This window comes from Sphaeramia orbicularis, chromosome 5, assembly GCF_902148855.1.
Source record: "Sphaeramia orbicularis chromosome 5, fSphaOr1.1, whole genome shotgun sequence".
Lineage (NCBI taxonomy): Eukaryota > Metazoa > Chordata > Actinopteri > Kurtiformes > Apogonidae > Sphaeramia > Sphaeramia orbicularis.
The window spans coordinates 32,284,187-32,307,511 of record NC_043961.1 but is presented as its reverse complement, the minus strand read 5'-3'; the positions used below and the strand labels follow the sequence as shown (position 1 = coordinate 32,307,511).

Here is a 23,325-nt window from a genome sequence, read left to right as displayed (position 1 = left end):
GCTGCGTGAAAATGTTTGACCCCGCCTTAACGGACTGCCCAGGACTAACATTGCGTAGACCCTGTGATGGACTTCCCCGACCCTACTCATGTCTAACGCTCGGAGACCACAACAAAATACCTGAAGTTTAAAGTTATATAAGTTTTAAGCAACGTGTTTATTTCACCTTTTGCAATTGATTATCCGGTGTTAAAACAGTAAAAATATAAAGTATATACACCAATTGAATTTCACTGCGTAAAACAATGGTGACGTTGCCATTGACAACTGGAACAGTCTACTGACACGCCCTCAATCACATGACAAGGAAATCCAAACGCGCGCAGCTTAGATACACAAACAACGGAAGATTTGTTATACTAGTGGTGTAAAAGTATTGAATATTGTCTCAAAGACTTTTAGGCCTCGGTACGTTTTGTTCGATATATTACGCTGTGGTTTATGACGTCTATATGCATTAGGTCTGAGCTTATATAATGCAAAATAACGCCAGACAATCAGAGTTACGACCGCGAACAAGTGCTGTCAGAAGTGGCTCCAGTACCAAACAAACTCGGACAGCTCAAACCAGAAAAGTTCCCTACAGAGTTGGATATAACTGGAACAAAGGTGGAAGACTAAAGGAGATTAGAATAAGGTGATACAAACTGTCATACGTCAGCTGTACACACAATAATCTTACTATAGTTTTTTGTTTTGTTTTGTTTGTTTCTTTCATTTATTCTCTTGACTTGTTTTACCATCAGACACTTGGCAAGGAAGTTCCTGAAGATATGGATAGAAAATACCTTCGGCCGGATTCTTCCTCACAAAGCCAAGTAATCTACTCTGTTTCAAGGATGTCAATTTGTCCCATCAGTTTAACTTACTTTTTATTCATCTTACTTTAAAGATCACAATATGTCTTACAGTTTTCATGTCCTCGGTTGTGTTTTAGATCCCACTATAACAGAGCGACCCTTAGACGAGCCTTTGAAGGATGGAGGGATGAATGGTGGACATCAAGACGAGAGTGGAGTCTTACAATGCGGGCAGAATGTCACCACCGGTTAGCCTCAAGGACAGGGGTGTCAAACATGCGGCCCGGGGGCCAAATCCGGCCTGCCTAAGGGTTCAATCCGGCCCCTGGGATGAATTTGTGAAATACAAAATTACACTGAAAATATTAACAGTCAAGGATTTTAAAATAATTTTAGGTCAATTAATTCTAGAGTGGATCAGAACAGTAAAATACTATCATAATAAACTATAAATAATGAAAACTGCAAATTTGTCGCTTTGTTTTAGTGTAAAAAATGTAAAATTACTCAAAAATGTTCACATTTACAGACTAGCCTTTTACAAAAAAAATGTGGATATTCGAAATGTCTTAAGAGAAGTATGTGGAATTTTAATAATATTCTGCCTGTTATTTAATATTTTGTGTATTTGTAGATCTACTGTGATCTCTAAGTTGTGATTCACGTGTATAAATGATAAACTAAGGTGTAATATTGTTAAAATTGCACTTATTTTACTAAAGAATTTTCAGGTTCATGTTATGTTCAAGTACAATTCGTAGATCTAAACAAATTAATTACGGAATTTTAAGTGTATTTTTGCATGTATTGTAGGATATTTAAGCTTATTTAAGTGTATTTTTTATTTTACGGAATTTACTTTTTTCGCTCAAAAGTTCTTATCCTATTGTTTATATTATTTTACTGGTCCGGCCCACTTTATATCATATTAGGCTGGATGTGGCCCCTGAACTAAAATGAGTTTGACACCCCTACTCTAGGATATGATAATCTTGCACATCATCAGTATATATTCAGAGTGATCTTTTGTGCTTTAATAATGTAGTCTGTCTTTCAGGTATTATCTGTATCACTGGACATTCCACACCTGGAGAAAGTTTGTGTCTTTGCAGAGGGAAAAGAAGACAAAAATTCAAACTGCAAAATCATTTGGTATGACTTAACCGACGACTTTCTTTGTGATCCTAAATCCCCTTCCATCAAGTTTCACAGAGACTTATTGTTTCTAACCACTTTGTGTTTTATTAAACAGCTGATAGACAACTAATGCACCTTGTCTGGGAGAAGTGGGGGTTTTTCGTGGATATGAGGAAAATAAAGCGTGGAATGGTTGAAACGGCTCTCCAGCATAACAGACTTGCAACACTGAAGTAAGATTGTTGCATTTACAAAGCAGACTTGCATCTGAATTTTTCAATATTCCTACAAATTTTTTTTAACCTTTGCAGTTCAGCATGGAGCTTGTGGCAGATCAGGCTGCAGCATCTTCAAGAACTTCACACTTTAGAGGACAAAGCCCTTAAACACAAGGCACTGATATTACAGCACAAGGTAAAGATACAATTCAATGCAGTTATGTATTGCATATTGTCTCTGTGTGATATTCAAACAGCTGCTTTCTGCCAAAGGTTTGGCTTCAGTGGAAAGAAAAGCACACAGCCGCATGTCACCATAGAGAGAATGAATCTAAGGCTTCACTCCACTTCATCATCAGGCTGAAAAGAAAAGCACTGCATCATTGGATAAGCTATGTCTCTTATCGCCACAACAAGACCAAGTCAAAAGGTCTGTATAAATCACTTTTCTGCCCTCATACGTACTATTCTTTCATATTAGCACTTGTTATATTTTTAGTTCAGTCACATAGGTCCTCTTTTTTTCTATATTTTTAGCTGTGGCTCAGCATGCCTGTTGTCTCAGGCTGATGAGAATGTGTTGGAGTACATGGAACAGTGCACTACACTACAAATGGAGCGAGGAGGTGCGCTTGGAGTCTGCAGGGCATTTCGCCATTTGGAGCACTCAGCGCAGAGTGCTAGAGCGCTGGAGGGCTTGTATCCTAATCCATACACAAAATACATATCTTTTTTTGTGTACCAGTCAACTCTATGTGGAGTGTTGATTGCTGAGATTTACTGGTAACTTTGATGGCTTTTACTCATGTACTGTACTTGAATCACAAATGCTCACAATTTTGAGTTATTTGTACTACACTTGAGTATTTCCATTTGATGCACTTAACCCTTCTATTTTTATATATTTAAGGGGCAAATAATGTGCTTTTACCGCACTATATTTGTCTGACAACTTTAGTGGTCAGTTTGCAACGTCTCCGTGCCTAGTGAAAGCAATGTATTTATTTTTTTCTGAACTCACAAAAAGTAGATTCTTTTTTAAAGATTCATGGTTCTCACTGGACAGCGACACAAGAAACGTAATAATATCATAGTATATGATGCACAGAGCTGGGTAATATGGTTTAAAAAATTTAATCAGAATTTTTTGTGGCCAATTTATGATTTTAATCAACTTTTTTCTGGCTACATGAAATCAAGACAGAATATGATTAAAAAATTACAGTATATGCTGGGTATAACTGGAGAACTGCATTCACATGAAGTAAACAGGTTACATTTTGAATGTTTGTTGAGACAGGTCTCTAGAGAAATAATCTCAAGTTTGAGATTTAGGCAGTTTTCACAATTCTCAGGAAGCAAAACCCAAATTAATCAATTTAATTGCCCTTGTAATGCTTATAAAGTAGTTAAAATTAGCTCAATCTGAACAACACTGAAATTGATCAAATTTCTGTACAGGAAAATACTTTTACTTTTCATACAGTTGGTTGATAACGCATACATACTTTCACTTAAATAAAAATTCAGTTCAGAGCTTTTACTTGTACAGTATTTTCACTGTGGCATTTCTTCCACTAATGTCCCGGATTCATTCTTTAGCTCATCTGTAGATGTTATGCTGTGCAGAGAAAAAGCTGAAAGAAACCAGAGAGCATGTGAGCATCATAAGCATCATTTACTGGTAAGAATGGAAAAAATAAGCAAATTTAAGTAAACAATGTAAGTATAAATGGCTTTTCTTGTTTTAATAACTGTATTCTTGTTGCAGTCTGTTGGATTGCGTGGGTTGTCCCTAAACGCCAACTTAAACAAAGCACATCGACTTCACAACAACATGGCTCTCCAACATTGCAGTCAAACAGTAATTGTTGAGATCTCCTCTAAACAAATAATGTGCTATCATTTACTTATTAAAGTCACAGTTTTCTAGATTTTCAAAAGTTTAAGATTGTTTGTTTTTCTCGAAGATTACCGGAAAATATTGGAGGCTGTGGCAGGAGCGTCTGGAAGAGGCAGAGGACAAGAATTTTCAACACCTAACTGAAAGGGCACTGAATCTCTATCGGTGATTTAAATAGATTGTCTGAAAGTTACCAACATTTACCCATGCTGTCATTATTATTCAGTTTAGGATCTAAAGTTGGATATTTAAAGTTTGGACCTTTTCCTTTGACAGCACTTCAATTTCAAACAAGTATTTTCATCACTGGAGGCAGAAACTTGCTGAACTGACACACATGCAGGTATTATAGGAAGGGCAAGCCTTTTCCAATCCAAAACAAGTATTGCAATCCTAAAATATTATGCTTTTGTGCAGGAATTGGAGCATTGTGCAGACATTTGTTTTGCAGAGCGTATGTTGCCTCGCTGTTTCAAATCATGGTGTGAGTTTACTCTGCAGAGAAGACATCAAAAACAGAGGAAACACAAGGCAGATGTCTATAATCAGTAAGTTAGTTGACTTTTTTGGTTAATTTCTAAACCAAGCATATTTGTCCTATCAGTTATCTTTACATGATTTGTTTGCTCACTGTGTTATCAGGCAGCGTCAATACACTTGGATATTTTATACCTGGTGGGGACAGTCAGAGAAACACAAAGAGCAGAAACTTGCTGAGCGAATGGTATTCCATCTGTAATTTGATACAGAAAATGTATTTCTCAGAGCAGAGCTGTGATACTGATGGATGGTTCACTCTACAGGCAGTTCTTCATGAAGAGCGGAGTCATATGCAGAAAGCCTGGGCCTGTTGGAGGAAACGGACGGAACAGAGGATCTGTGAGGAGGAGAAACAGAACGCTTCAGACCGTCTGTACCTGCACAGACTTCTTCACAAGACAGTGACACAGTGGAAGGACAACAGCACAGAGATAAGAGACAGGTGACTCAGACCAAGTCTGATTAAAGTCAAGAAGTGTTCCATTACATTTGTAACATCTAACACTATATATGCAGTAGGTGAGCATAAGTATATTATCAGAATAGTGTTTTTTGACTTTATAACATTTCATGAAACAAAAAATGATATTGCACTATATTATCATCTTTTAAGACAAAAAACAAACTCTTTGCTTTAAGGTGATCTTGTTTGTTCAGCTGACAAGAAATATTTCTTTGGGTCATCACTGTCTAAGTTTAAAGTTGCCGTTTATCCAATAAATTACTCCACACAGTCTCATAAAAATGAAAAACTAGACCACCCTGTCTCCAAGTCATCTTCAGATTGGCAGTTTTTACACTTCATCTAAATGTCTTAATGTAAGTGATTAGCATTCTTGTCTGCTGTGTTTTAATCTCTTTTAATCTCGTTGCACATCAGGAGAAACAGAGAGATACTGGCATGTCATCAGGGTGACCTGACCTGCATGAGATGGGCCCTGGAAAAATGGAAGAAGGTGCTTTTGTTTCTATTAATTCATGGAAATTGTACATATCTAACTCATAATTTCTCAAAAAAAAGTTTTCTTTTCATGTATGTCTGTAAAAAATATCTACACAGGGATCAGCCTCACAAAATCAAGTATTGTTTAGACCATAATACAGATACCAACTCAAACCAGATGAACTGTTGTCTGTATGTATTAGTTTCTTCTTTGTCTTTGATCAGTTTGTTCAGAAACAGAGAGTGAAGAAAAGCAGGTTACAGCAGATGCAGCGGTACCATGAAGTGAAGCTTCTTAAATGCACCTTTGATGCCTGGAAGGTACATCAGGTTTTGTAACATGAAATACAATAATCACATTTATTTTTGGTGTCACTAAGGTCATGTTAAATCTGACAACACTTTGGTTTCTTGTGTCCTCAGAAACACCACCTACAGATGTTTCACATCTGTGCTCAAGCAGAGGAACTTTACAAGCAGCAAAAAAAGGGCTTTCAAAGGTATAAAACACAAATACTTATGAGTACAAAGTAGATTCTGTGAGGACAGGATCAGCATAATTGTCTAAAATTATCCTGTTATTAAAAGGATGTAAACCCTTTAGTCAGTTACACCCTTTTTCATTACCTCCCCCAGGAGGTATTGTGATTGCTTTGCTTTGTGTATTTGCGTGTTTGTTTGTTAGCAGGATAACTCAAAAAGTTACGGACGGATTTTCATGAAATTTTCAGGAAATGTTGATACTGGCACAAGGAAGAAATGATTAAATTTTGGTGGTGACTGGGGGGGGGGGCAGATCTGTCTTGTCAGAGGTCTGCACTCTCCAAGTGCTTTTCTTGTTTGTGCTAGATTCAATTAGGTCAGTTCAGGATTCTTTTTTTCCACAGGAGAGTCCTGTCTGTGTGGAAGGAGAATGCATCTCTACAGGCAGAGTTTAGAGTGATGGAGCATCAAGCACAGGATCATTTTCAACACTTCCTTCAACTGAAGGTTTAAGTGACTCTAAAGCATTTGCATGTAAAACAATTATAGTTAATTATTTACCTGAACCTTTGCTTACTGATTACTTTACTACAAATATTTGAAGGTATTTGTAGCTTGGAGAGAAGTAACCTCACGCTCAATGACAAAGCGCCACCAGCAGAGGGAGGCAGTCAGCAGGCTACAGCTGTCCATAAATCGAGGTAATAAGATAAGTTATGAAGCGAGCTGCCATAAGACTTCAGTTCAGAAAACACACAATTCTTTGTTTAGTTCGGCTGCTGCAGTTTTTCTATCAGTGGAGGAAGCAAACAAGAGAAGTTTGGAGAGAGAGGCAGTGCATGGAAAAAGCCAAAAGGCATCATGAAGCCAAAATCCTGTCTAAAGCACTGACAGCATGGAACAAACATCACCAGCAATGGCAGAAATATAAGGTGGATACTTCATTCACTCTGATAATAGGCTCAGTGCTCAATGCTTATTAATCCCTGACACTGTCATTACTTCATAGGTGATGAAACGACAAGGAATGTTGTTGCAGAGATTAAGGGTGTGCCAGACCTTCTTTGATCAGTGGAAGATTAAGGTTGTCTTATAATATTCTTATTATTTGACAGGTCTCAGTGAAAATGGTTGCATTACTTTGCTATTACAAAAAAAAAAAACCTCACTTGTGAAGTTTCTGGTCAATATTTACAGGTTAAAGTGCATCTGCTGCTTTGATGTTGACCATTCTCTTTGTAAATTTTGTCTTCCACAATTCTTTTAACTTCATAAAAATCTAATATTAACTTATATTAAAACTGGTATTTATAGAAAAAAGATAAGTGATTCTTTTGTATGGATACTAAATATGAATAGATATGATGCTCTCACAAATGTGGGATATATTGTTTGATTTGATGTAGTTCTGCTGGGTATGACTTTGGTTTACTTCTTGCTAACAGCTGCAGCACAGACGGAGAGAAGTTAAGCAGACAGAACGAGCACTCTGGCATTGGTCCCTCACTCTTCAGGCCAAGGTAACACCTGCCGGCACATTTTTCTCTCAGGAGGAAGGAAAAGTACAGAGTGGAGATTTGGCGCTTATGGTTTTAACATCTGCACACTGCTTGGTGAACCTGCTGCAGGTATTGTTTGGGTGGAGGCTGTGGGTCACAGAGCAGCGTAGGAAGCAAGAGGAGGTGGTCAGAGCGGCACAGATCTACAGAGACCAGCTGCTGAGGGAGGGGGTGACGTCCATACTCACATATGCTGCTCACATGAACAGCCTCACGACAAGTCTGACACTGTACAGCCAGGAGCAAGTAGGGGTTTGAATGTGTTTGATATCATTTCAGGTGCATTTTAATGTAATTCAATGTAATTTTATATGAGACTGTCCAGCAGAGGTCACGCCGTCTTCAAAGAGTGGTTCGTCGCTGTGCAATGAGATGGAAGCAGCGGGTTCTGTGTAAACCAGGTAGAAAGCCAGAGGTCAAAGGGCAACCACCAAAAAAGAGTGTGACCTTCTGTTTGCATGAAACTCAGAGAGATTCTGTGACCAACTCAGAGGAGCAGGAGGCTGAGGGTGGACTGTTTAGCAAAATGTGAGTGTGTTTTTGTTTCACAGGCTGTGATTGGATTCAACATATTAGCTAATGCACCAGCTTTTGGTGTGTTGTTTTGTTTTTGCTTCTCAGACGTAAACCACGAACTCCGCCACGACACCGTGTGGAACTGTTCGAGTTCCCACCAACACTGGAACCACATGAAGGGTAAGTATTTTTAGATGAATAAAACACATTTCTTATGATTCTAGATAATTAAATAACATCTGTTTCAAAATTACAGCTGAAGTCTTTGACAAAAACCATTTTCATTTTTCTCAGCTTCCAAAAGCATTTCTCTCCAACCAGCACTGCAGCCGCTCCAAAACCACCAGACTGTGTCACACATGTGTCACATAGTGAACCTCTCATGTCCACTGTGGACTCACCTCAGGGAACTCAAAACCAGGACCTCCTTTTACCACCTTCTGCCTTTATGACCACAGTAACTATTGTTTCTTTTCTCACCCCTAACACATAAATAGGCATTCAGTGGTAAGTGATTTAAGTTTTATGACATTTTTTTCTCTTAGTTATGGACGACCACTTGCTCAGCTCCTGGACACCCACCACTTGTCCCTTCCTGTCAGTTTGTGCCTCCATTCAAACTTCACTCATCACATTATCCAGGTATAGTGGCTGCACTTTTCTTTTACAATACTGTCTTTACTCCCTTCAATACTTTTCCTTGTCGTTCAAGATGTGCATCTGAAAACATTCAGTGAAATATCTGAGGATGCGACTTTAGATGTTTCAGTAACTGATCCAGCGTCAGCTCTGACTAATGAAATGCTGAGCATTCAACAGGACATGAAGAGCTACCAAGAGGACAGGAGACAGCTCCGGTAAGAAATCAGTGATAATTCCATTCCATTCCATTCCATTCTTTTTTTTTTTTTTTTTTTTACATTCTTGTATGTGTTATCACTATAGTCAAGTATGTTTGATTTTTTATTCAGGGCATGGCAAAAACTCAAAGATGTATTACAAACATGGCTACAGACCAGTGGAAAAGATGATGAGACTGAAAAAAATACTGTCTCTCAGGAACTGGAGGAGGTAAGACGAAAGAAAATGTTGCATTTGTTTAATGTTAAACAGAAAACAACACTTTTGTACTAATAAATATCATGGGAGGATAATGAATTATCAGTTTACTAAAAATGTTCATTTTGTTTTTGTAAGCTCAAATCATCAAATATCTTATCTGTTTATAGTTGGTGCTTTTAAACTTAGTATCAGTTTTCTGTTTTTGGGCATTTTAAGCCTAATTCTGCCAATAGAATAGAGAGACACAAAATAGATCAGAAGTTTAATCAGAGATGTTGTGTTTTGTGGTTGAAATGTTTAACTACCTGATCTATTAGATTTCCAAAATAATTCCAGTGACCATCTGATTTAAAAAAAAAAAAAAAAAATCTAGTAGTTTTAGATTTACATTATGTTTTTCTATGTAATACGAAGACATACATGGAACAGCTCAAAGTAACTAAATATTGTCAACACTGGGAAATGCTTAATGCATATGGTAACATCTGAGGTTACTAGTCACTGATATGGATCACTTAAAGTTTGCAAGCATTCTTCTGAAACCTTATTTCAAACATATATGGCTTAAAAAGCTGTCAGGAAAAAGCAAAAAACAAGACAAAAAGTAGTAACACAACACTGCTAAATGTTATTGTCATTAATGGCTGTAGCACTGCTTAATATGTCAATCCTTTTTTAATGTTGACAGCTGAAAGAGCGCATCGACCGGCTCTCTACTGAACTTGCAAAACAGAAGCCAGTGATGCTTCTACACGCACAAAGGATTGAGCATTTACAAGCCTGCCTCCATGCCACAGGAGTTTCTTCTTTGCTTCAAGCAGAAGAGATGAAAACAAATTGCTCTGTGTTTACGACATGAAGGGAAGTGACGCAGTACGTCATACACTTCATAAGTGATTACACCTGCTGTTGTTTTGACAGTAATGGCTGAGATCACTTGTCTTAAAGTAAATTAAAGACTCACCCGAGAACACTTCTTTTCCTCTAAGCACACTTTTCACCCTCTACACTCCCACTTCACAGAGCTTATGATGAGAAAATGATAAGATAAATATAAATAATGCATCACTACATTAAATATTATGACTTAGGATGTCCAAACATATTGAAACCAGGTTTTCTAAAGCAGCAGTCAAGCATACGACAACACTTAATAGACAAAAACTTTGAATAGGGGGTAGTCCTTGTGACAGCTGGTGCTAAATATTTTCCATATGTGTGCAAAAAGTTACTTTACGCTTTTCCGAGGAGGTGTGCTTACGCAATAGTGTTTCTATTTCTCCTCTGTTCCAGTGCCTTTCATTTCTGTTATACTTTGGAAAATCTATGCAGAGTGTCAGGGACTTGAGACAGATAGAAAACACAGGCGTCTGTGTTCTGCATGAGACGTATCATATCATCTCAGATCTGTACAGCAGACCAGAATGCGAGGACTTTACTCTGCTTTAGTCTTTTTCATCTTTTTGTCCTGCATCAGGGGTAAGTGCTGTTGAAGAACAGGTTTAACTGGATTTTGACATTATTTAACATTAAACTTTGTCTCATGTCACTGAATGTGTTTTCTTTTGTGGGCTCTTGATTATTGCCCTGTTTTATTTATTTTTGTGGACATTACAATTTTTAATAAATTGATTGTTTTACATGAAGTTGCTTGCATATTTTGTCATCTAATCAATTTATTAGAAATATTAATGATCATAGAGGCAACACTCAATAGAAAGTACAACCAAAACTGACTTCAAAACTTAGCTTGGTGATTAGCTGATAAACAGGTTTTATGCTGGTTGGGAGGTGAACAGTCCAGTTTGTTGTCAGAACTATTCAGGTTATAGCAAACGAGCATGACCAAGCTGGTATAACTGGTAACTAGACAAGGAGTAAATACATGCTACATGACTCACACATGTAGAGAATGCCCAGACTGACATTGGACTTAAATGGGTATACAGACTTACTGTTTCACAGAAATCTGTGCACAGAGTTTTAAGTGATCATTTCTAAATTGCTCTCACTAAATTAGGCTCAATCTTTACTGTGATACTTATGACCACTGATGAAATTGTTACAAATTATGAAGTTGCATTTATAGTATTAGGAACTGAGCTGTCTATAAGACATGGTAGGAACCACAGAGAAGTGTTTCATTGTGAGTTTAATTAAATAATTAGGTTCAACTCCCCCTTGTGGAAAATCCAGCTTCTGAGGAAAGAAGTGTGTAGCCCACTTAAAGTACTAGTGTATATGGTTCACTGTCATTGTTAAATTTTCAAGTACTTAATAAAACATTTCTAAGTCAACGGCAAGGCAGTCTTGTACATACTATTACACATTTTAAGGGAATATTTACTGACTAAGAGTAGGTGCTGGTTGTACTGGCATCACCTGTGGTAGCTGATCTACAGAAAAAACCCAAGACTGGTCAAGAGGAATTTTTCAGTCACCAAATTTGTGTCGAAATTCTGCACTACATGTTTCTTAATCCTCTGAGTGAAAGCTGTAGGTTGTTTGAACTGTTCCTCACATTACAGCCAAGAAGATAAGGTGGTGCACACTGTCAGACCCTGAACAGAGGAAGTGTGCAGAACTGGCTAAAGCTCTAGTGGCTGTCCTGCCACCAGCTGCTGTGACAGCTTTTGCCAGACTTTCTTGCATACGTGCATCCAGCACGAGTGACTGCATCGAGAGGATCAGGGTGAGACTCACATGCGCCATGGTCACATTTGCAATTACTGCAAAAATCTGTATGCTTTTTTTTTCTTTTATATTTTAAATCAACATTGTATTAAACTGTTATGTGCTAAATAAATGAAGTTAAAAAAATAAAATAGAAAACAAATATATGACCAAATGATGTTTCCTGTATAAATATCAGGTACCTCGGCTTACATTAGTCATGTTATGTTGCTTATGTTAGTAAGTGTGCTACAACCTGTGTGTGTCTTCAAGCTACTCAGGAATTCCCTTAAGTCTATTTATAAGTTACAATGACTATTTTTAGAAATATATGAATAAAAAGCAATACAGAAAAAATGTATGGAAATTATTTATTTGTTCATTCATTCATTTATTGACTCAAATACACAAATGTTTTGCAGTATCTAAAGAAATGTGGTTAACCTTGGTCCTTCTGGTTGATACTACCCAGAAGACATACCACAGATGACATGTTCAATGATTTATTAAGACAAAGGTCAAATTCTGAAACCAGGTCGCTAAATGAGGAAAAAACAAATGGGACTGAAATGTACAGTTGAAAATGAAAAAGATGCTGATTCTTAATTCTCCCATCTGTACCTTATCTTGGTGAGTGTAATTATGAGTGTATTTTCTGGATCCTCTTTCTCTCAGTACATTTATATTTTTTTTTATTCTAGGCAAACCGTGCTGATCTAGTGACACTAGATGCTGGAGAAGTTTATTCTGCTGTGAAGCAGTTTGGCCTCATTGCAGTTGCCAAAGAGATATACGCTGATGGTAAAGTTAAATTTATGAGATATATTATGCCTCTTCAGCATCTGTATATGAGTCATATCTGTGTTAAAACCTGCAGGAGGCTGCATAGTGTCTGTGGCTGTGGTGAGAAACAGCAGCTTGGACATAAGATCCCTGCAGGGCCTCCGAAGTTGTCACAGCGGGGTTCGGTGGACGGCTGGATGGAGTCTTCCACTTGGCTTCCTACTGTCTCGCAACTACCTGAGCTGGTCCAAGGAGCAGCCGCTCAGTCAGGGTAAAGATAACATCACCAACAGCAATAAGTGTGATCTGTCCCAGTCCCGCTTTTTCATTTTATTGTAAATTTTTATGTAACAAAAACAGACAGGACAGCACACAAATAAATCACCAACATTCAAATATACAGCTATGGAATAAATTAAGAGACCACTGCAATTTCCTCTGAAATCAGCCTGTCTGCATGTGTGACAGCCATTCCATTTCTGTGTCTGCTGAATTCCAACACAAGCACACCTTATTCTACTGAATAAACACCTGATCTATGTCTTATTTAAGAAGGAGAAGTATAAAAACCACTACTGTGGCCATCACTATCTTCTGACAATAGGCAAAAACAGTCCTATTAGTACTGCAAAAGTAGTTGAAATCAAAAAATAACTGTTGAAAACTGCTGGACTTCTGCTCTGACAATGTCCCCAAACTCTGAGGACTGGTTCTTCTATCAGGACAATGCTCCTGTCCTCACCTAGGTCAATAAAGGCGTGAATGACGGACCACCAGATGAAGACCCTGTCATGGCCAGCCCAATCTCCAGATCTGAACCCACTCTGAAAACTTCTGGAGGAAGATGGATGGTCACAGCCATGGAACATTACTGAGCTTCTTGAATTTCTCTGCCAGGAGCTGCATAAAGTCATTCAATAGCAACGGTGGAGAGCCAAGACATGTGAAAGCTGTCATTGAAAATCTGGGTTATTCCACCAAATATTAATGTCTGAACTTTACACAAGATACAACATTAGTATTGTGTTGTTTAGAAATGAATATGAACTTATTTTCTTTGCATTATTTGAGGTCTGAAAACACTGTCTTTTTGTTATTTTGACCATGTGTCATGTTCTGTAAATACATGCTCTAAAATAATATTTTTATTAGGAATTGGGGAAAAATGTTATCGGTAGTTTAGAGAATAAAACAAAAATGTTCATTTTACTCAAACACATACCTTTGAATGGTAAAATCAGAGAAAGTGATAATTTGCAGTGGTCTCTTATTTTTTTCTAGAGCTGTATAACACAAAGACACATGAAACAAAGGTTATGGGCTGGTTCTGACGGGCAGATCCAGGTCATGTCCTGCTCTGCGCCAACAGAACCAGACTCAGATGAAAACAGTGCAGAAACACTACCTTGAACTCATTTAAATAGATGTTTACTCCAAAGAAACAACCATTTTTTGTCTCTAAAGGAATGAGATTACCAGACCTATTGTGTCTTCATGACAATGCCCCCCCATTTGGATTCACAAATATTAATCAATCAATAGAAGTTTCCATTTGAAAAAACAAAGTTAGTGGAAAAAATGAAAGTGTTTGCAGAAAAAAAATTAATTAATTTACAAACTTTCTGACAAACCTTCAAGACATGACCATTTGCCAACTGAATGTAATATTGCATCAGATAAACATGTTAAAAAAAAAAAAAAAGAACAGGGTAAAATACATTGCTTGACTGGTCTTGATGTAAGACCAGGTGGCATCTTCTGACTCCATCTACATTTTATAAAATAGTGAATGGTTTTAGAAGTAACTTCTCCTGCAGATGCACTATGATTTTACTCATTGTGACCCTGTGGTTTTTCTGTGCCCTGCCTTGTTTTTCCTCCTCTCTGGTAGATGTCGGTATGTTTTTCAGTGCCAGTTGTATTCCTGGTGCTGCTGCCATGGCGCCTCCTCTGTGTGCGCTGTGCCAAGGCCAAAAGTCCTACATTCGCCAGAAGAATTACCACTGTGAAACATCACATAATGAGCCCTTCTACAACAGCCAAGGGGCCCTCAGGTCAGGCCAGATCAACAAACATCTCAGATCATATGACTGAAAAGAGTAGAGTACATTTCTACACTTCTACTACCAATCTGTCTACCTCAGATGTCTCAGCAGCAGAGCAGGGGATGTGGCATTTGTGGACCATCTAGCTCTGGAAAGTATTGAAGGTATGTTTCTTTTTTATCACAGATGGATTTTATTTTACAGTGTTCTACTTTTCAATTAAACATATTTCACCAAGTAACATTTTCTTTCTCTGACAAATGATGAAATAGAAAAAAACAACTGCAACCATCTGTTTTCACTCTCTTTCTTGCTGTATATTTTGTTTCTTCTCTTAGAGGATGGGAGAGATGACTTCAGACTGCTCTGCACAGATGGTACTCAAGCTCCTCTCAGTCACTACAGAAACTGTAATCTGGGACGTGGTCCAGGAAGTGGCATGGTCACCAGGTTCAACTTCCGCAAGATTGCTCGCAAATTTTTAGTGACTACGCAGGTATATTTTTTTTTGTTTTGTCTTCTTTTTTGTCCCACCAAAAACCCTCTCCATCATTTCCATGCTCCGTGTCTACATTTGTCCTTTTGTTAAATAATCATTCATGCCTTTTAATTGAGGTTAGATGCTGTTTGGAAAAAGAGGAAAAGAAAGAGAACGCTTCCAACTCTTTAACTCATCCTCTTTTGGAGAAAATGACCTTCTCTTCAAGGATGTAACAGATAAACTGGCAATTCTAGCAGAAGACATGGATGTCAGCCAGGTGCTGGGGCTCGATTATGTTGCACTCCTTAAAGGTCTTGGACATGAAGGTGCTTATTCTCATTGGTATGTAGCTGTTAAAGTTTAAATTCAACATGAACTAATTAGGATTCTATGGCATAAATGAACTTGTGTGCATGCAGGAAGCTCACTGGAGGACAGTGTTGTCCGATGGTGCTGCATTAGCCACGCAGAACAGAAGAAGTGTGAGCAGTGGGCTCTGAGTATTAAGTCAGACCCACTGGTGTGTGTCAGAGCCGTCTCACTGGGGGACTGTGTGGAGAAAATTAAGGCAAGTCGTCTAAATAGAGGATGTTTTATAAACTCAGCAATCCAAACGTGTGTTTTCTCTCAATGGTTGATGCACTTTGCTACAGAGGGATGAGGTGGATGCTGTTTCACTTGATGCCACTCACTCATTCATCGCAGGGAAATGTGGCCTCGTCCCTGTTGTGACAGAGTATTATGGTGAGGAACCATGTTCTTTACCTGCCTATATCCTCAGAATATGAAACTCCAAACACAGGCTGAACTGTATTTTATGTATAAGTAACAGTAGCATTGGAATGACAAACATCCAATCATGTAAAAGTACTACATATCGTGTATAAATGCTAATTCACAACACCTGTCCACAGGAGGATTTTTTTTTTTGTTATAATCTCAAAGATTTTCACCAAAAAACTGTTTCTTTCCCTGGGCTGTGAAGTGTGAATGCAAATGCATGCGCAAACTTTTCTCATTTTATTTACAGCCTATATTCTTCTGTACTATATTCAATATGTTACAGTAACTGAATTATTATTCAGTAATTCAGTCCCTATTCAGTAACTCATTTATGTCTTGGCAATGACTCAGCTTTTATTTATTGGTTTTATGCTTATGTTATGGGTTTGTTTTTTTTGAGATTGCACTAATCAGATATAGCAAATTTTTAATTTCATTTTACTACTTATAATTCTATTCTATTCTATTCTATTCTATTCAGAGAGAATATTTCAGAAATCTTGAACATTACTGACAAAAGTTAGTAACATCAAAGGATAAGAGAAAAATAGAAAAACAATGCAAGGAATCAAAACAGTTATCTCTACAGGAATGTTGAGAACAAAATTGTTTTAGTTCCAAACATGATTTAACAAAAGTAAATTAAAATTATATTTCAGTTTTCATCTTATTTTGAACAGTTACTGTCTGTTTCTAGAATTATTATCAGTTCATAGTCTTTATTATTTCTGAAATGATTTTTGATGACATTTAATTAACTGGGTATGAGATGATAGTATTTACAGAATAATTTTATTAATCACATGCTAGTAATTTATTCAGTTAATATTCCAAAATTGAATTATTCATATTAAAAAGGCCTGACAGAGTAATTAAAAAAAATACTGTCATTGGGAGTTCTTTTTCTCAGTAAGGGATACAGAGCTATCTACAGTTACTTCTGTTTTGTTTTTTACTCCACCAGGAAAAAGATGTGTACCTGCTGCTGAAGGATCAACACATTTAGAAACAGACGGTAAAATAAAATAATGTTTTCAGTAAATAATCAACCTGCATTAACCCTAGTAGACAATGTATGTATTTTGTCTCCTCAGTTTTGCCCTCAGTAGTAGGTGTGGCAGTGGCCAAACGCTCCAGTAGAAACATATTCATTGGGAACCTGGGAGGCCGGCGCTCCTGTCACAGCTACATGTACAGTCCTGCAGGTTGGCTGCTGCCGCACAGATACACACTGAGCCTGGATCGGAACAGCAGCTCACCCTGTGACCCAAACCAAGGTCCTGCATGAGAAGTTTAATGGTGCAGTTCACTCCAGCTTTAGCCTGTTTCAGCTTCTGCTTTTCCTCTAAATGTCTTGTACTCTTCTCTTAGTGTACAGCGAGGTGTTTTGGAAAGGCTGTCTTCCTGGTGCCCGGGGGAATTTGTGTAAAGTGTGTATGGGAGGCACTGGGGAGGCTGCAACCAAACGCTGTGCTGAAAACCATAATGAGCGTTACTATGGCAACATGGGAGCTTTAAGGTACGTGTGATGACTTTTCAGAGTTTTTATCTATGGATTAGGGCAGTGGTTCCCAACCTTTTTTGGCTCGTGACCCCATTTTAACATCACAAATTTCTGGCGACCCCAGACAATCAAAATGGAGACATTTATTTTGCTAAAATTAATTTGTTTTTGTCATGTAATAGTTTGCTATACTATGTTGCAAATAAACGTTAATTTTAGATGACATTTAGTCTATATAATGTCTATTATTATGGATGGAGGCAGAAAAGCCAGGTGTAGATTACTGCACAAAGGGAGAATTTTATTTTCCTTGGTCAGGATATGTACAGTCAGTCCAGCTTGGATTTACAAGGCTGACAATTAATACTGAACAAACAATAAGTCAAACTATGAATTATGAAAGAGCTGCAGCATCTGAAACCGACCACAATGAACATTTGAAAGATAAACAGTACCACAGTGCTTCAGTTTCAGCTTCAAAGTTTGTCATGTTTTTATGTATTGGGATTGTCTCTCTCAACTCACCATATCACCATATCTTTTACTGGTAAGTTTTTATTGTTATCAATTACTAGAAATTTCAGGTGACCCCATTTGAATTCCAGGCGACCCCACGTGGGGTCCCGACCCCAAGGTTGGAAAACACTGGGTTAAGGTTAGGGGGTTAGGGTTTACCATTTACAACACTGATCATTCATAGGTGTCTGGTGGGAGATCCAAGTGGTAAAAGTTATGGAGAAGTGGCTTTCCTCGAGCAACACAATCTTCAGACCAACATTCTCAGTAAGAGACACAACCTAAAGTTTTACCACACTGATGCATGGCCACTCAGCGCTCTGTCATGTCATGATTTTGTCGTGTTGTACCTGAGGTTTGAGTGCCACCGGCTGGGCAGATGGATGGACTTCTGCAGACTTTGAGCTGCTGTGTGGGGATGGTCGTCGGGCCCCGCTGTCGGAGTGGGAGAGCTGTAATCTGGGTGTCATCCCACCCAACACCGTCATGACACGGCCAGTGCTCACAGCACGAGTGTACGACTTCCTGATGAAGTCACAGGTTGGTTGGAAATGCAAAGTATGTGCATAACAAGCTGCAAGGTGACTTTGTGGAACAGTCTGGAGCAAGACATAAAGGAAAGTACAAACATAAATGTATTGAAAAAGAGGTATAAAAAATTATTTCTAAATAGGTATATGGAAGATGAGGGATAACTGTCCCAAAAACCATTCATGATTTCTTTGAATTAATAGAGAGTAATTATAATTTCAGAGATCTTTACATTTGTGAATGGACTAAAGTGAGGACAAAGGTGAAGTCTAGATGGACTGGGGTTGTGGGTGTGAAATTATGGAATGGACCTAATGATGAATTTAAGTTATTCACTCCTTTGACAAAGTTTAAAAAAATGCCTTAAGCTTAAAATCATTTAGGAATATTGAACTGAGATGGTAGATATGTTTTTGTTGTTGATTTTTTTTATGGTGTAAATGCTTGATGCTGTACACATTTAATATAATGTAAGCAGTGTATCAGGTGAAAAGGATAGGCAAAAAATAAGCTTTTGCTTCTAGCCTATTCCTTTTTTGATTTTTATGTTTATTATAACTATTGTACTAAGTGCAATGATTAGAATAGAATAGAATAGAATAGAATAGAATAGAATAGAATAGAATAGAATAGAATAGAATGCCTTTACTGTCATTATACATATGTGCAACAAAATTAAAAGAGACAACTCTCTAGTGGTGCGTACTGCAAAACAGTTTAAAAGAAGAAAGAAAAGAAAAGTGTAAATATATATATATATATATATATATATATATATATATATATATATATATACAGAATAAAAACAAGCATGTCACAGACCAAGAAAGAAACAGTAGAGATAAATTAATGTACAAACCAAAAATAAATTCATTCATTCATTCATTTATTCATTCATTATCACATTGATTCCTCGCAGAGACACAGTGGGGCCTGTACCAGGTATAGTAGGTAGATAACAGTAATTGAAAAAGTCTTTGAATCATTTGTAGTACTAAAAGTAAGTAAAAGTACTTTTTGGCGACTATCTAATAAAGTTCATGTCGCTGAGCAGCTGAAGTGGGGAAAACTGCCCGATGCACCTCAGTCCAAAGAACAATCCAGGGTTTAAACAAGGCTCCTTTATTTTGTATCACAAAAAATTCTTCAGACATCCAAGCATTAAAACATCTTGTGATTTAGTTCATTGGCGTTAAGTTAATCCATGACAAGAAAATATACTTAAAAGGACAAAACAAAGCAGTCAGCAAAAATTGAGCTTCCCCCATCACCCACTCACTACCAAACCCCACCTAAAGTGAACCAGTGATATACATCACGAATTGCTACCGTCACCAACACCACGTGATCCAATGAAAATACGTCATTACGTAGCTGCTACATCACCGAGCCCAAATCTGTCTCCTATAGTACTCATGACAAACTGAAAATACTCTACTACAAGAAAAAGTACTGCTTCAAAACTCTACTTAGCAAATATAAAATTGTGTAATAAAGTAAAATAGAGAAAAATGGTCCCTATGAGATGATGTTTTTGAATTCATCTACTCCTTAATTTATGTGTATGATATGTTTTACTGCTGTATGTGTTGAAAATTGGCTGTAATTTAAGTTATTTTAATACTGATAGTTAAATCTACAGCAGTGCATCATTTTCTATAATATTGTGTTTGTAGTTTCATTGTTCTGTGAGAACTATGAAACTCAGAGACTTGTTTGTTGATATGTTGATTTTGTCTAGTCATAGTCTTCCTCTCCTTTAGGTAAAATGTTTATTTACCAGAAGAAGAGGAAGTCAATGATTAGACAAATTCAACACATTTGGACATGTGTGATTTTCACTAACAAGAAGGTATGAAAATTTATTTATCTGAAAAGTTTTTAAAGTTGTCAGGAAAATGTAGTGGAGTAAAAAGAACATTTTTCTCTGAGATATAATGGAGTATGAATATAAAATTCCATAAAATGAAATGTTTATATGAACTACAAGTACCTCAAATCTGTGCTTAAGTACAGTATTTCACTATGAAGGAGGATTAATGACCACACTGACAACAAAAAATAAAATATTACAATAATAATGTAATATTTCAAGACACAAATTATAATATTACTGTATTATTGGAACATAAAATATAAAAAAATAGCTGTATTTCTACAAGTAAACTCGAATTAGTTAAATAGTATCAGTCCATAATTTCCTGAGCCCATAAACCTGAGTATTTCATTATTCATGAAATCTATGTTCAAGTATTATTTAAGGAGGTGCCCTACATTTTGTATTCTAACATTTGACTTTTTTGTTGAAAAATTACTCCATTCTTGTAAATTTTTCTGAAAATATTGTGACTTAATATTCAAAAATCTTATTTTGTAGGTTAGGTTACATTGTAGGTAGCCAAAATCAGTAAAGTTTAATGAATGCATTTCAGCTGATGCCAAAAACACAAGGAGATTATTTCTCATTGTGATCACATAATGACATGTCTTTTTTTTTCTTTTTTAACTAATTAAACTCTTTTAGGAAACTTTAGCAGCTGGCCCAGATGCAGACTTCAAGCTTTTTGAGTCGCACCAATATGGAGAAAGCGATTTGCTGTTCAAAGATGCGACTCAGTGTTTTGTCCACACAAGCCACATGGACTACCGCTCCATCCTTGGAGAAGAGTTTTACAATTACTTAGAAACTGTCTTCAACTGCACACATTCTGGTATGACCACAGTCAAGTACATCACAGCATATAAACCATCCAACTCTGCATGGTGCTGATGTTTATGATTTTCTTTCCAACAGATATTTTGGAGTTTTGCAACCAGGACGTGTGCAGCATATTCTAAAGGACATACTAAAGGAGCAGTTTTGCTTGCTACAAATTGTTGTTGTTTTTTTGGCCAGTTTTAGTGCCTGCAAACCATCCCTTGTATCATCCTGATATCAATTAAAGCACTGATGCAAGTATGTTGGAACAGAAAAATAATACTGTTGGGATACAGATGTAACATGAAGGTTTGTGTGTGAAAGCATCTTTCAGTTCATTGATAATATTAGTGTATTTGCCGACAAAATAAAATGAGAGTATAACGATAGCATTCACATGTGGTATGAGCCTGTAAGCCCTACTTTCATTGGATTCACTCCATAGCAGTGCTCGCTAATGTTGCTAAGTACATTGCTAACTATTAACTGTATAGTTATTATAATAGCCCGAGGCTAGATGGCAAAATACAGAAATACAATGGTAAGTATCGGCATTGTTCATTAGTGACAGCAATCATTTAAAACTTATGAACAAGGATTTACCCACTCAGTCACAGAGTCCACTCCTGTCACCACCCGTTTCCGTTGTGGGAGAACTTCCGTTATAACTTATTGTGTTGTGTTGTGGCTTTTGTATTGCTGTGACACCTCTGGGCAACAAGCACTTCTTCCTCCGTTTCCTTGACAACTAATATGTTATGTGCTCAAAAACATAGGTGCTGATTGGCCAAAGAGGAGTCCTGTGTATCTGCGCTCGGTTGCTCTCCCTCAACTACTACTCTGTCTGTCACAGAAAACTGAAACTGAATTGTGAGAACTGAAAGTGAAAATATAAAGAGTTGAATTTTCAGTGAGAATAAAATATAGTTTCAGAAAAACTGAATTCAATTTCATAATCTTACATTCAGTTTCAAGTTTATTGGACTTAAGTTCAAAACAAATAAATTCAATTTCAAATTATACAATTCAGATTCGGTTTTCATGATTCAAATTCAGCTTCTGGTGGTACATATTTCAGCCCATAGATAAAACATAAATCTTGGAGACATCAACCTTTGACTGTAATGTGATATTTAGGTTATAGCTCAACCTGGTTTGTGGTTGACTAAGTCACAGTTTCTGAAATATCTGCATATTTTTGTTTGTCTGTATGTCTATGAACCAGAATGCTTCCATATAAGTGCACTAAACTGGTCTGGACCCTCTGACATAATTAATCCCAGTTGAAATTATATTTTACAAATACAGTAACTGCAGCAAGATTACCTTGGCATATAGTTTAAACTGCATGATCTTTAATCTTTTTCACTGCTAACAGAATAGAATAGAATAGAATAGAATAGAATAGAATAGAATAGAATGCTTTATTGTCTGTTCCAAATAAAAAAAAAATAAAAAAAAAAAAACAGAAATTTGTCTTTTAAAATGGTCTATTAAAACACATTCAGAAACACACCACACCAGTTAAATACAAATCCAAAATGAATAAAGACAAAACAAAACTGACTGAACTGTGTATTGTTCTGCTTCCTCCATCAGACTCTTCATCACTTCTCCCACAATCACCATAGGTAGAATGTGTTTCCTCGGTTTGCTGTATAACAGGGTCTCATGTTCTTTGTCTACGACATGAGGACACGTGGCCTGTATCTATGACTCAGATCTAATGACCTGTGTCTACAACATCTTGTCTTACTGTCTATGTTCAGTATTTCAGGTGCCTTTAATCAGGTGTCACATCCTGTTTCTATGATGTCAGGTGTCGTGACCTTTGTCTGTGACCTCTGGTCTAATGGACCGTGTCTGTGATGTAACATGTCATGGTCTTGGCCTGTGATGTCAGGTCTGATGACCTGTGTCTGTAACATCTGGTCTGGTCTTCAGGGTTTAGGATGTCAGGTCTCATGGCATGTGTCTTTGACATCAGGTGTCAGGACCTCTTTCTACAATGTCTGGTGTCATGACCTTTGTCTAAGACACCAGGAATAACGTCCACAACAGCCAGACCCATGGCCTTATATTGTGACCATACTTTCCTCTGTGGCAATGCAGAATACCTGTTCAATATAGTGGCAATACAATATAACTGC

General features: G+C 37.2%; 2 protein-coding genes across 4 annotated transcripts; both read left to right on the top strand.

Moving 5' to 3' along the window:
* Window positions 1–129: 129 nt before the first annotated feature.
* sfi1 (SFI1 centrin binding protein) lies at window positions 130–10,132 on the top strand. 3 transcript variants are annotated; one of them, XM_030133895.1, is made up of 31 exons: window positions 130–637; window positions 747–818; window positions 938–1,048; window positions 1,858–1,952; window positions 2,053–2,170; window positions 2,249–2,351; window positions 2,429–2,585; window positions 2,693–2,854; window positions 3,769–3,839; window positions 3,927–4,019; window positions 4,126–4,223; window positions 4,335–4,401; window positions 4,476–4,606; window positions 4,701–4,782; window positions 4,862–5,040; window positions 5,479–5,554; window positions 5,767–5,862; window positions 5,965–6,041; window positions 6,429–6,531; window positions 6,629–6,725; window positions 6,796–6,956; window positions 7,034–7,108; window positions 7,470–7,544; window positions 7,653–7,829; window positions 7,909–8,111; window positions 8,205–8,279; window positions 8,394–8,556; window positions 8,645–8,741; window positions 8,860–8,956; window positions 9,071–9,170; window positions 9,850–10,132. In XM_030133895.1, the coding sequence occupies exons 1-31, from the start codon at window positions 477–479 to the stop codon at window positions 10,018–10,020; spliced, it is 3,543 nt and encodes a 1,180-aa protein (XP_029989755.1). In that variant the 5' UTR covers window positions 130–476; the 3' UTR covers window positions 10,021–10,132. The 3 variants fall into 3 exon arrangements, with proteins under 3 accessions (XP_029989755.1, XP_029989753.1, XP_029989754.1); XM_030133893.1 differs by having other exon boundaries at window positions 131–637; window positions 8,812–8,956; XM_030133894.1 differs by having other exon boundaries at window positions 133–637; window positions 7,912–8,111; window positions 8,812–8,956.
* A 212-nt stretch (window positions 10,133–10,344) lies between these two features.
* On the top strand, window positions 10,345–21,696 carry sxph (saxiphilin). The gene is made up of 17 exons (XM_030133896.1): window positions 10,345–10,640; window positions 11,690–11,853; window positions 12,536–12,635; window positions 12,712–12,888; window positions 14,509–14,671; window positions 14,762–14,826; window positions 15,001–15,158; window positions 15,283–15,469; window positions 15,563–15,711; window positions 15,797–15,887; window positions 16,891–16,941; window positions 17,021–17,203; window positions 17,298–17,445; window positions 18,131–18,213; window positions 18,302–18,486; window positions 21,002–21,188; window positions 21,272–21,696. The coding sequence occupies exons 1-17, from the start codon at window positions 10,586–10,588 to the stop codon at window positions 21,313–21,315; spliced, it is 2,190 nt and encodes a 729-aa protein (XP_029989756.1). The 5' UTR covers window positions 10,345–10,585; the 3' UTR covers window positions 21,316–21,696.
* Window positions 21,697–23,325: the final 1,629 nt, after the last annotated feature.

Coding starts and splice junctions, on each gene's coding strand:
- sfi1 (XM_030133893.1), top strand. CDS start 477: ATGCAAAATAACGCCAGACAATCAGAGTTACGACCGCGAACAAGTGCT. Junction 3,840..3,926: donor ATCATAAGCATCATTTACTG/GTAAGAATGGAA, acceptor TTCTTGTTGCAG/TCTGTTGGATTGCGTGGGTT. Junction 6,042..6,428: donor CAAAAAAAGGGCTTTCAAAG/GTATAAAACACA, acceptor TTTTTTCCACAG/GAGAGTCCTGTCTGTGTGGA.
- sxph (XM_030133896.1), top strand. CDS start 10,586: ATGCGAGGACTTTACTCTGCTTTAGTCTTTTTCATCTTTTTGTCCTGC. Junction 14,672..14,761: donor AACAGCCAAGGGGCCCTCAG/GTCAGGCCAGAT, acceptor TGTCTACCTCAG/ATGTCTCAGCAGCAGAGCAG. Junction 18,214..18,301: donor TCTTCAGACCAACATTCTCA/GTAAGAGACACA, acceptor GTTGTACCTGAG/GTTTGAGTGCCACCGGCTGG.